The 13,178-nt window shown below is 40.0% G+C and overlaps 1 protein-coding gene across 1 annotated transcript in view; it reads right to left on the bottom strand.

The window, feature by feature from the left end:
• Positions 1 to 13,178, bottom strand: part of TNNI3K (TNNI3 interacting kinase) — a 277,088-nt gene that overhangs the window by 100,817 nt on the left and 163,093 nt on the right. Inside the window, 2 exon segments of the mRNA XM_037141086.2 lie at positions 906 to 958; positions 1,283 to 1,335. Coding sequence (XP_036996981.1) covers positions 906 to 958; positions 1,283 to 1,335 — 106 coding nt within the window.

Here is a 13,178-nt window from a genome sequence, read left to right as displayed (position 1 = left end):
TTGTGTGCTGGGGCACAGGGAAGTTGAGAGTACTTGTCCGGACAGGTCACAGAGGTGCCTGGGGCCAGACTGGGGAGAGCAGGAAGCTTCCAGGCAAAAGAATTTGGATTTTTGCCTGTGGGCAGTGGACATTGTTGATGGTTTACAAGAGGGGGTAAATTACTGAAGCACATCTGGCTGATTTTGCAAAGAATGAACTGGAAGAGAGGATTGGAGCCTGCTACAATAATCCGGGAAAGAGATGATGAGGACTTGAAATGAGGCTGTAGAAAATGAGAAATAGAGATGAACTTTAAGAAAAAAGAAACAATCAGAAAAAAGGATTGAGTAAAGTGTCAGTGGAAGCAGGAAAAGAAAGGAATGAAAAATGACCCCAAATTGGGTAATTTAATAACACAGGTAGTCCAAAAAGAGAGGTGTAATTTTTGGGGGGTGGGGTGGGAGGAAGAGGGAGTGAAGGAGAAGAAGGCAGGTGATGAATTTGGTTGCAGACATTTTGAGCACAATTATACCTGCTTCAGATGTTACCGCTTTTGCTGTTTTACTTAAACAAAGTGCAAGATGAATTGTTAATAGATGCTGGTGCACTACAAATTTTATAGTGAGTTCTGTATTAACTGTTAATTAAAGGACGTTAGGATCCATGCCTGCCATGTACTTTTCAGTTGCATTTGAAACAAATTCTGCATTATTTTACCCATAACATTTTCCAAATATGTATCTAATCTATTTCTCGGGGAGAGCCTTGAAATAGTTCTTTTGAGGCTTTTTGAAAATAAAAGCATAAAACATCATCCTGCCCCTGGGACAATGACATTGCTTCCACTGAAAGCTGCTCTCCTCTCATGCTGAGTTTACACGTTGTAATTGTTCCGTAATTATAGGGCACGCAAGCAGCAGCGGACCCCGGGCTGTTTGGTCATGTTGTCTTCATCCAGAGACTGCAGAAACCGCGATTCTGGAGGAAGCGAAACAAACCCACGTCAAAGGAAATATCTTAAACCAAGGTCAAAGGTTACAGCTAGCATTCTGAAACCCTAACAAAACTTTATCTTCTTTAAATTCTCAGTTCCTTCCTTTTAGCTGAGGATATCAAAGCGAGGGAACAAAAAATAAATGATATTCTTTTAAAAAGTCAGGGCCATTAAGATTTTAATGACTTAGAGAAGTATGTCTATTGGGGTGAAACCTGTGTTAATACCTGTAATACCATATTAGGCATGGACTAGGAAGGAAGAAAGAAACTGGTATTATTTGGGGGTATTATTCCTGGAACTCTCACCTCCAAAATCTGCTACCACAGCATGCCCATCTTCATAGAGAAGAATATTGTGACTGTAAAAAAAAGCAGACTTTGAGTAAACTTTATTTTCTAATCCCACTGGCCCCCTCAACAAAGAGGACAACAGTCATCATTTGTTTACACTATAGTCTAAACTAGCCCCAGAGGCTAACAGAAATCTCAGCCTAGTGACTCTGATTTTCTTAGACTCCCTACTTCAAAAGGAGTATTTAAAAATTGTGATCATCTTGTACTTGACTTTGAAAGTATACAAAATATCCTATCATAGATAAATTCTCTAAAGTTGCCCAAAGACCAATTATCTGAAGATCAGATCGTTAGCTGCTTGGAGCTCATTTGTTAATGCAGTTGTGGTTACAGACAAAGAGTAAAGGCTTCTGTGAACATATTAGAGCCAGGGCAGGGAACCAGCTTGCAGGAATCCTAAGCACAAGGAAAGTTCAAGGTGTAGGGCCTGACGTGACTAGGACTCTGTGAGAAATGTCTCAGCTGATATGTTCTTACTACAATCTCAAGATGAAGGAGTGTTTTTAGGGCCTGTGAGATGAGACTAGCTAAATTACTTTTGAAGGTTTGGGGGAAAGAAAGTGTTCAAAGGTCGTTAGCATCTCCTTTCAAGAATTCAAGCTATTTCAAAGAACCTATGCACCACAATGTTCATAGCAGCACAATTTACAATAGCCAAGAGTTGGAAGCAACCTAGGTGCCCATCAGTAAATGAATGATCAAAAAATTGTGGTGCATATACATGATAAAATTCTATGCAGCAGAGAGAAAGAAGGAGCTACTACCCTTTGCAACAACATGGATGGAACTGGAAAGCATTATGCTGAGTGAAATAGGCCAGGCGTTGAAAGACAGATACCATATGATCTCACCTTTAACAGGAAGCTAAACAACAAAACAAAGAAGCAAACAGAATAAAAACAAAGACACTGAAATAGAGAACAAGTGGGCAGCGACCAGAGGGGAGAGGGAAGGGAAGTTAAGGGGAACAAGGGGGAGGGATTTGACAAATAGGAAGGACACAGGGACGAGAACTAAGGGGGGTGGAAATGGGAGGGAGGTGGGGAGCACGGGGCGGGGGGGCTGGGATGGGAGAAATAGACAAAAACGGTACTTGAAAAATAACTAAATAAAATTTAAAAAAAGAATTCAAGCTGAATTAAAAGTAATCCTTTGAAGAAGTAAATCAAGGCTGCCCTCTGGACAACCCAAAGAGGGGTCATTTGTCCCACATACTAGTGAACTGAGTTGTTGGATATTGCACAAGCATTGCGAGATGAGATTACCTTTGACCACTTCTACTGAATGCCTTTCTTAAGTTCAGTACAGGGGACATAGTGCACCACCTTGTAGTAACTGTGTGGTGTCAGGTGGGTACTAGGCTTAGTATGGGGTCACTTGGTAAGTTATAGAATATATAACCGCTATGCTGTGTGGCTGCAATTAATATAATATTAAATGTCAGCTTTAATTGAAAAATAAAAAAGTTAGCAGCATCATTTCCTTCTATAAAACAGACTTGCAAATGGAACTGCTCTAATTAAACATAGGGAAAGCTCACAGTACACCTACTTAACCTTCAAAACTGTGGCCCCAGAGAAGCCCTGAATAAGTTACACTTGTCACGAATATTTTTTTTATTGATTTGTTCGTTTGAGTTTTTCCCAACTAATAAGTATGTTACATTACTAAGAATGATTATCAGCTTGCTGAAGTTGAGGCGGAGTGTTTAGCAATATTTTACTCTTCGGTTACAGAAACTTAAGTACATTTGTCACTGGGCTGCCCAGTACATTGTGCTATGAGGGGCAGTGTGTCTCAGGGTGCAGGAATTATGTTCATTGCTGCACTGCTAGCATTTTTAGCATGCTGCTTATTACATAAGAGTATCTTATACACATTGTTGAACAAATAGATTAATTTAAAAAACGGAAAATACACAATATTTACCTTCTCACATTATCAAGACATTCTGAGAGATGCAAATGATGCAAGTCATAGATTCCATATTCTAGGAACTTATCAGCCAATGAAAATGAAGATGAATGTGGGTAATACAAGAATTTAAAAAAACAGTGTAAATTTTAAAAAGAATTAGCTTTGGAGTGGGCCTTGAAGGATAGTCAGTAAGTATACAAATACCAGCTGGGTGCTGAGCATGTGCTAGAAAATTTTCTGTACCCTGAGATGCAGTGGTGATGAGACAGGCAAAGAGCTTGTGGGCATACTTTGTATTGAATAGGGAAAGAGGCAGAGATGAAGGAGGAAAGAACAGTTTGGGGGATCTTGTTAAAGGTCAAGAGAGAGGAATGTGTATACTCTGTAATAGGAGTCATACGAACAATGAACTTACTAAATTAAAGAGAATGCTCTGGAGCATAATAGGAGACACTGAGTGGAGGGGGTGTTGGATTACAAGGGAATTTGAGAGCAGGTAGAAAGGAATTAGCAGGTTTTTATGTACAAGGTGCAATGTTCTGAAAGTAGAGAGATGAGTGTAACAATTTTAGGCTCCAGGTATGAAAGCACTAAAAGAAGAAGGTGGGGTGAAAAACAAACAAATAAACAAACAAACAAAATAGGTGAATCTATCAAAACATCTTAAAGAAGCATCTAAATCTTCGGGCAGCTTAGATTTAGAGAATAAAAAAAGGAACAAAAAGCAGGGATGGCCTTCAAGGTCTCCAGTTTAGAGTTCTTAAGGCCAAGGTGATAACATATCCAATTAAAATATAGCCAGAGACATTGAAATCAACAACAAACTGACAGTAACCAGAGGGGAGGGGAGAGAGAAGTAACATGGGAAAAAGGGAAAGGTGTGTAAATGAACATGTATGAGGGACCCATGGATGGAGCCAAGGGAGGGTGGGATTGAGGGTGGGAGGTGGGCGTGGGTAGGGCAGGGGAAAGTGGTGGTGGGAAAATGGAGACAACTGTATTCAAACATCAATACAAAAAAGGCGGGAGAAAGGGTTGTCTTACCAAAAACCCTGAGAGGTTTTATGAAAAGGACAGTGGCTGACTTGGGAGGCTGAGGAATTTGAATAAAGTCAATGATATGCTTGGCAAGATTGGATTCACCGGATAAATAGCTATTAATTTTATCAAACTGCAATAACGTTCAAAACGAACTCCTACTTCCTTAACCAGCAATAATTGGTTACATAAAGTGAAGAATGCAGTGTCCGTTTAGGAACACTGGACAATGTGAGTCCATACACGCACACGGGGCCAAATGTTGGAAAGGGACGCCCTGCAGGAGGAGAGCCCTGGGGGAGGTGCTGGGACAAAGCAAAGTTTTCTATTGCTCCAAGTCGTCTTTTGGATTTGTCTACTCCTTTTCTGACCACTCAGTAACAAAGAAAACTAATTTTTAGAACTACCTCTAAGATTCACTTTCTGTAGAGTGCTAAGCCATACTGGCTATCTGGAGTAAGATAAATGGAGGAGGTCAGGTAGGAGTGAAATGACGGCACTGGGTTATCAGCATTGGGGTTGCTGGCACTTGGGAAAGGGAAAGGCTTGGAGCTGAAACCAGGTGTGACAATGGGAGAGGTACAATTATTATTAGTGGTGAGTTCAAGAGTGTATTACTGAGCTATGTCATAATCTTCAAGTTTTGAGAAAAGTGAGAATAATGAAAATTGTGGCGGCGGGGCAGCAACAGAGAGAGGGTGGCCATGAAGACAGAAGGGAGTAGCCATTGCATGGTAGCCTTCTACGGGCAGGCCCGGGCACTTTCAGTACTTTTCCAATCTTCACGAACTCACAGTGTGGTTGGTATTAGCATATCTGTTCTATGGGCAGACTTTTGAGGCTCAGGGCGGTTACATGGGACGGCCAGTATCACAGCTGGTGAGAGGTGAAGGCAGCATTCAATTTTCATTATCCATAGTCTACGCTTTTTAGGAGAAGCTGACTCCCACATCATCCAGGCAGGCCCTGAGGAACCAGGACTCTTCAACTAGATATTGAACTCCTGAGACAGGAGTTCTAGAAATTTGGCTTGGGTGAAGAGAGGTTTACTAGCTAGTGCCCAAAGTGCCTGTGTTCAAAGTACAACCCTAGGATAATGAGGATGAAATCAATAAGCTACGTGGAAGTAAATCTACTATACCTCTGCACCACCAAGACACAGCAAGTGAAGATGCAGCTTCCACCCTTTCAGAGCAGGGTTGATAGTGTCATTCATAGGTTAATGAGCACAGTCACTATGAACAGAGAACGTGCAAACTGACCGGGGAAGGAACCAGGCACATGAAGAATGTCAGTACCAAGAAGACTATCATCAGGATCAGAAGGGAGAAAGAAAAGAAAGTTGATGGGCATTCCAAGACTTTTTCTCCCCCAGAAGACTACCTGGGATGTTCATTTTTATCTGTTTGCTTTTGTATAAAATTCTGGGGAGAGTCAGTCTTTTGTTATACAGGGTCTGACACAAATAATACCTTCTTTTTATTACAAACTCTTTTACTACAAAATCATAAGCATGCAATTCTGTAACCTAACAATACCGTGCTTAAGCACCCATTTGATATTTTAGGTGAAATGTTCAAATTAAAATTGTAAATTATTACAAGTATATTATGACCCTACCTACCACACTCAAGCAGGTGTTACTTCTGCTGGACCCTGTATATGACAGTTTACAGAGCATCTTCACGCATGTAACATTTGGTAGAAATAGCCCTGTGAGTCTGACCTTTTTGCTTTGAATTTGTCAGTAATTGGTTGAGCTAGCTCCTTGGCCCAAGTCCTACCATCTGGGAGCAAAGAATCCAGAAGTAAGGGGCAGAAGATGAGAAGAGATGGGTTACGTCCAAGAAAGAAGAAAACTGGTAAACAGATACTATACTCCACAAATATGTACATACAAGCTGCGTACACACACATGTGCACACACACCAGCCTCCTAAATGCTCTGGAAACATTGTTAAGAGTGAATGCCACTGACCGATGCTCTCCAAATAGCTGTGAGAAACGGTGAAAACCATTACAGGAAGGCAAGCAGATGAAGATCGACAAGCCCTTAATTTACAGTCATTTTTAGCATTTCTTGAATTTAACACTTTGGTTTAATCTAAGGGCATGGGATTTGGAAAGTCCATGTTATTTTCTGATTCATAATTTTGTTATGCCGAGTGAGGCCTGAGCTCAGAAGCGTGATGCTTAGCTGAGTGTGCCTTCTCAACTCTGCCGTGACGGCGCTCCAAGGGCTTCGCTGCTGCCTTTGGTCACCCTGCAATGTCGGGGAAATGGCCACTGGAGCAGTGTCCAGCAGCGTGGGATTTGCACGCATTTATTCTTTCTGCTGCGAAGGCCCAGCTCTGTGGGGACACTGCAACGTGTGCCTTCCAAGGAGCTGCAGTGTGAGAGCGAATGAAGCACAAACTAAAAGGAAGGAACGTTTTCATACATAAGCTGGAATTTAAAGTGGTTTTCACTGCAAGAGACCTAGAAAAGAGTACAATGAATGTACGAATTGATTCTGGAAAAACGTCATTAATGAAGTAGAGGAAAGGGGCTTAAGAGATTGGAAGGACAGGAGGTGGTGTGTAGGGCTAAAACCTAGAGTTAGAATACCTGTTCTTTGCTGTTACCAGTCCTGTGATTTTGGAGACATTATTAATACTTAAACTTTTTTGGTTGTCCTTTTTCATCTTTAAAAATTATGAGAGGAATGAAAGAAATTGGAAGATAATGCATGCCATTTTGTAAATGGTGAACTGCTAAACAGGTATTGGTTATCATTAAAACACATGGACCTACATTGCAGAGTGTTTGTATGACTTAAAGGCAAATGCACTTTGTAAAGTGTAAAGCTCACTGTTAGACCCAGAGAGTCTCCTCCATTCCCTTTGTCTCATTCTCCAAAACTATTACTGCTTCGACTGAATGACTGCATTTCACCTGAAGGAATCTTTGTTCTGCTGACTGCATGGATACTGCAGTGTTTGGAATCGGCTCCAGCTTTGTCTTTTATCATGAAGTAAATGATTCGAGTCAATTGTTTATATAGAAGAATTGAGTATTTATCTCTTTGGAGTGTCTGTCCCTTTCAGATCACTCCACAGTAAAGTTCTCTTAACCTTAACAATGCACGCACTTAGCAGAATACAAAACAAAACTGAGGGCAACATTTATTTCAGATAAGGATGCAGATGCAGCCCATGCTCTGACCTTCAGTTCTTTCTTCCACAGCAACACAGTTCACTTTCAGAAAAAAAACAGTCCATTTTTAACATGGCATGAGTATGTGTGTGTGTTCACATCTGTTAAGTGTTTTATCCAGTTCTCTGTGAAACAAAGGTGAATGGAAGTTAAGTTCTCTGGTTCCTTGCAACAAAAGAAAATTTTCTCTAACATCAGAACCGAATGAATTTAATGAAGTCATTACATAAGCATCATGAGTCCTTTTGTTTTAATTGCCTGTGTTGAAAATTTACCTAAAGTGCTCAAATGATTCATAATCAGTTGGTTATGCGCTGTCGTCCAATGCTAATTGTCACTATTAATCAGACTGGCCTGATTATTAGACCATTTTCCAATTGCGACTTTCTTCCAGGGCTGGACTACAGTTCATAGTGACATTAGAGGATAAAGGTGACTTGCTCCTCTCACTCCGCTACCATAAGATTTTTTTTTTCTAGGTCACTAAGAAAAATGGCGTAAGTATTGACTTGTTTGTTATGAATTAATACAACCATAGTTACAAGTTGTCTGTGCCACTTGCTACTAACAAATACTACTTTGAGGGCCCTGTGGCCAACTTCTCAGTGTCCTTATTTGAATAGATGACAGCCTTAGAAGTGTAGTCAAGTGACACAACAGTAAGGCCTCCCAGACTTCCTATAAGCCCCTGTTTTCTGATATATACCTAAAGGTGATTAACTTACATGATTAAAGACACATGGCTATTGGGCTGCCTGGAAGCATTCCAAGGGTTAAATCAGTGGAAGCAATTGGGCTTCATTTTCAACCTCATCACACTGTGGAAGTCATTAGTTTACAAACACATCTGCCTGACAAGCAGTCATTTAGACCTAATGCTGAGGAGTCCTGGATCTACCTGCTGCCACATTTCTGTCCCCATTGCTACGAGATGACCTGGAACCTTCTTCCTGCTTCAGGCCTCTCTTGGGTGTCCCACCTCCTTGACCTTCAGTGTTGGTAACCACAATGCTCTCTCCTCTTGAGCCGCCCTTGGAAATCCCTTCTGAGCACTCATGCCACCAAGCCCCTTGCGGCCTCTTTACCTCTGTGTATGTGATCCCCCTACTCTGCACTGCTTCCAATTTGTTTCAAGTAAAATGCAAAGTGATAACTGGACTCCTGAAACACAGTGGAACTCACAGCTACTTGCTTTGGAGATTTGTATCCTTTCCCTAAAAAACAGTTGTAAGTCATCTGCATGAGCTCCTTGTATACACAGACATATTGTCATAGTCTCTCTTTCTCTTTGTATCTTTCTATCTCTGTTTCTTACATCATTATAGTAACAAAAATGATTAAGAACTCATTATCTTCATGATGAGTAACCATTGGAGTACTGGGTTTGAGGCCCAGCCAATGGGGATGGCATATTTGGATTCACAAACCTTACTGATATCTCTGTTTTATGTATGCTATATACTGATTAGGCCCTCAGCAACTACTTGAAGGTCCCTCACGATTTTCACTGCGCAAAGAAACCTGGCAACAACTGTATAGTAACAGCACAAATCATATGTTTTGCTTCAGAGCCAAATAAAGCTTTAGTCCTTATTACCTGACCTCTCGTTTGTACCTTGGGGCTCAACATCAGCTATCTTGGGACTACTAATATGACCAGAGGATCTTTTTTTGTTCTGCCTTTTTTGTAAGAAAAGTGAAACCTGTGAAACTGTTTTTTTCAATATTATTTCATCAGGGCACCCCTCTTTGCCAAAAGCCACTGAGACCCAAGCCTAGGTTTCCCTATTAATTTCTTTGAAAGTAGTTCTTCACTACAAAAAAATCTGTAATTTTAATTTGGCATGCTTCCAGAAAGCAATCTTAGTTTGGCTGTATACAGACTGAGATGCCTACCTTGGTGCTATAGCAAAGGAATGCCAGGGGTTAGCCATGGTGATGATACAATAGTCCCCAAACTCAGTCATTCTAGTACTACACAGAGTGGGAACATAATCTAGGTAAGAAGAAGGAATTTAGCCAAACCCCTCATCATGAACTTCTAAACACTGAAAACCTAATTCCAGCAAACTCTTGGAAGCCAGGGTAACAGAAAATTCCAATAAATGCAAAGGATTGCAGATCCTTGACTTTTCCTAAAACAAATTTCAGTCTGTCAGTAGAAGTACGTATGAAGGCTTACCTCTAAAGCTACTGGATTTGTCCCACTGCAGTGCGATTGAAGAGGTGGATTATAAGATTTGTATTGTGGTTAAGCTCATTTATTGAGGGTAATGTGAAAAAAAATTCCTCACTTTTCACTTACTATTTGTTCAGTACCATGAAATTCAAGCTGAAGAGTGATAATGACTGACTAAATCACGCACTCACACTCACACATATTATTGATTACGAGGATTCTAGTAGTTAATGCCCTAGAATCAACAAGTGTAATTGTAATTTCTATGTGTGGCTACAGTTATTGCTGATCTTTCTTAGGTATGCGAACTGCAGAATGGAACCTTTTGGAATGCTGCAGTGACAATGGAAAATATCACAGGCATGACAGCTATGTAGTCATTGTATATCACTTGTTTATATTAACTTAAAATTGAGAAAGAAAGGAAAGGTATTGGAAAACAACATAATGACTGTATTTTCTTCACAGGGCCCAACATTTCCTACTGCATTGGGACCGCGGATGAGCACAGGAGTTTCACTTCAGACCACTGGTTGTAAAACCTGTAGTCGTGTGGATCTCAGGCCGACAGTGAAATTTTCTCAGAGAAATTTCCTCCCACAAAGCACATAGTCACAAGTTTGAAGAATGAAGAAAATGACAAAAATATGTGCCACCAAATGCGGAAAAGTAATAATTAACTAGTCTGATTACTCAATAAAGTCATAAAACTAAAAGCATTAAAGAAGTTTCCAACAGTTACTGTTCAAAAGTCACACTGATTTTTAAAAATAATAAAGCTTTGAGGTTTCTATGCAAACCCCAGTCTGTATGTAGGGCTGAAATGCACCGGACATTTATTTCATTGGTTAAAATGTCAGTATGATTTTTCTATAAAATAAAAGACACATTTTCCATTATCACCAATAACTTTATTGATTTGGATATTTTGAGCATTCTCCCATGTGGTATAATGTTAATCTCAATTAAGGCCTCTATTTGATTGCTATCAACTTCATGTAATCTCCCCAGACAGGGAGCATTGTCCAGGGAGAAATCTGCAGCACAAAACATTGCAAACTACTTTTGACATGTTCGATCAATCGCAGCACCTTCTCTCTACACTGCACAGATCTTTTTTGTGTTTCTTGAAATTTTTACCTTTCTTGAAATAATAAAGCATACTGTGCTGAAAATGTTGATAATTTTCTTCTGTCTTCTATATTAGGATGACTACAGAAAAATTCACCAATTTTGATAAGTTTTTTTCAATGCATGCTGATATGACAGCTGTCACAATATAATTTCACAAAATTGTTTAAACTTAAAGACCACTGAGGCACTACTAGAACCATCTTACAGAAAGAACCTAACAAACTTTTTGGCCAGCCCAATACATTTGATAAGAGAATGCAAGTCTTCCAAAAAATACACCAACAGGAAAATAATATGAATGCCTGTGAAGCAACTTGAGAGATTAAGACCAACAGGAAACAGAGCAAGAAATATTTTAGAGTTCGAAGGGATATTGGAAATCATTAAATGATCCTTTTATAAAGCAAGAATTTTAAGAGCTTTGTCTTATGCCAAAGTCACCTCATGGATCTCCTGACAAATAATGGTTGTTGTTCCTGCATCACATACTTCCTTTCTCTGATTTCTCAGGCTTCAAACATGTCACCAGCCTCTGTGAAGTGTGGAGATATAGATGCCGAAAGACTCCAACTTTTCGTAACAAAAAGTGTCATAGGACTCTTCTCATTCATGTGGAAGAAACTGAATCCAATACTAACTCTTTGCCAGTGTGCTATGGGCCTTCTGAGTATTTATTTAACGCTTGGACACAAAAGGTCTGTGATAACTTTCTTTCTCTGCATAATCAAATTAAATACTAGATATTAATGGGGGCTAAAGAAACACAGAGAGACGGAGGAGAGAAGAAGAACAAATGTATGGCTTCAGGGGAATTTGTTTGCAGCCCTTGGGGAAGCAGGGGTTTGTAGGTAACTCAGGGAAGGAAGCTCGCTTACCTACTGGACAGCTCTGAAGCTACAGATTTCACTGTGGTGTCTCTCTCCCCGCTCAGTGAGCACAGAGGGACTGACCCACATCTCTCTGCAAAAGGACAGGTTAAAAGTGTACTTAGCCCCACAGGCCTTTCATCAAGGACACTTAGAAAATTCAAAGAAACAAATGAGTCTATTTTTAACAACTCACTGCATCTCTTCAGCAGCTGAGAAGGGGAGTTGTTGGTTTTTTTCAAGACACCAGACACTCTAATCCCTGTGGCATAGAAGTACTAATCACAGAAATGTAAGGTATTAACCAGGACAGTTTAGGGCTATTTTAGTTTGAACCCTTTGTCGATGATGTGTGATGGTCTCTACAGCGCACCCTGGCTCCTTCTCCCCTCTCTCCTTCCCCTTGTTCATGTTGTCTTCTCCAAGTTCGGATTTACTCCCAACATTTCTTCTAAATAAATAGCCCCATTTTTCAACATTCTGTCCAGTGATTTCTTCTTATCCTGGTTTTCACAGTGCTTGTATTCAATAAGATTATAAGATTAGGAGCAAGACTCATGAGCTAGGGAAATTACTGAAACTTTTATTGAAATAATTTTTTTCTTGATATTAGAGAAGTAAAGGGCAAAAAAAGCGGGGTGGGGGGAGGGTGATGAGGGGATTTTATATGATGGTTATAACCAGCAGTAACTTTCCCTAAATTCCATAGAATTAAATTCTGTAGTTACTCAGAACAAATTGTTGTTTCATATTCTCTGTAAAGATCTAAATTTGCAGCTCAAGATAATATCTTCAAGACCCTAGTTTTCCTTTTTAAGCCTTTTGACAGGCAAATTCCTCTGTATCAGCCTCCTATAGAACAGCATTTACCCAGCAAATATTTGGTTAATATTTATTTGGCACTTGCTGCTGGCTATTGTGCAGGACACAGAAAATGCTTTAGAACAAAATCACCTTTCCAGTAAAGATAAGGAAATGAGCTGCATAAACACTCCTAGCCCTGGCCCTCTGATCACTGACTGCCATGCGCAAGCCCCTGCCTGAAGCTCTGCTCACCCTACTGACATCCACTCCCAAAGAAGTCCAAGCCCTGCTTCAAAAACAAGCTTAATTCTTACTGCCTTTCTGAAATCTTACCCAAACATGACTCTGAGAGCGAGTGCTCATAATATTATTTTCAAGTCCACGTATATGCTCTTTTTTTCTTATTTTTTCTATATATCTATTTCCTCAGATAATAAAACCATTCTTAAGCCACTTTTTATCCTTTGCCACCTAGGACTTGGCAAATTATGGCAGCTCAAGTAAACATTACAGTTGTGAATAATCAATATAGCAACTGATACAACATCCTGCATTTTGCAAAGTAACCCTCTGGATGACATTATATTTCTCTCTTCCTCTTTATGGTCATTATTCTTGAAGGGCTTTTTTACACTTACTACTTCTACTTCTTCAATGACCATCTCCTCTTCAATTCACTAGTTTCACTTTCCCCCTACCACTTCAATAAACCTTC

The sequence above is a fragment of the Artibeus jamaicensis genome, unplaced genomic scaffold, assembly GCF_021234435.1.
Source record: "Artibeus jamaicensis isolate MK-2021 breed Jamaican fruit bat unplaced genomic scaffold, CSHL_Jam_final scaffold_1019, whole genome shotgun sequence".
Taxonomy (NCBI): Eukaryota; Metazoa; Chordata; class Mammalia; order Chiroptera; family Phyllostomidae; genus Artibeus; species Artibeus jamaicensis.
The sequence above is the reverse complement of the archived record's forward strand: the minus strand, read 5'-3'. Positions and strand labels throughout refer to the sequence as shown.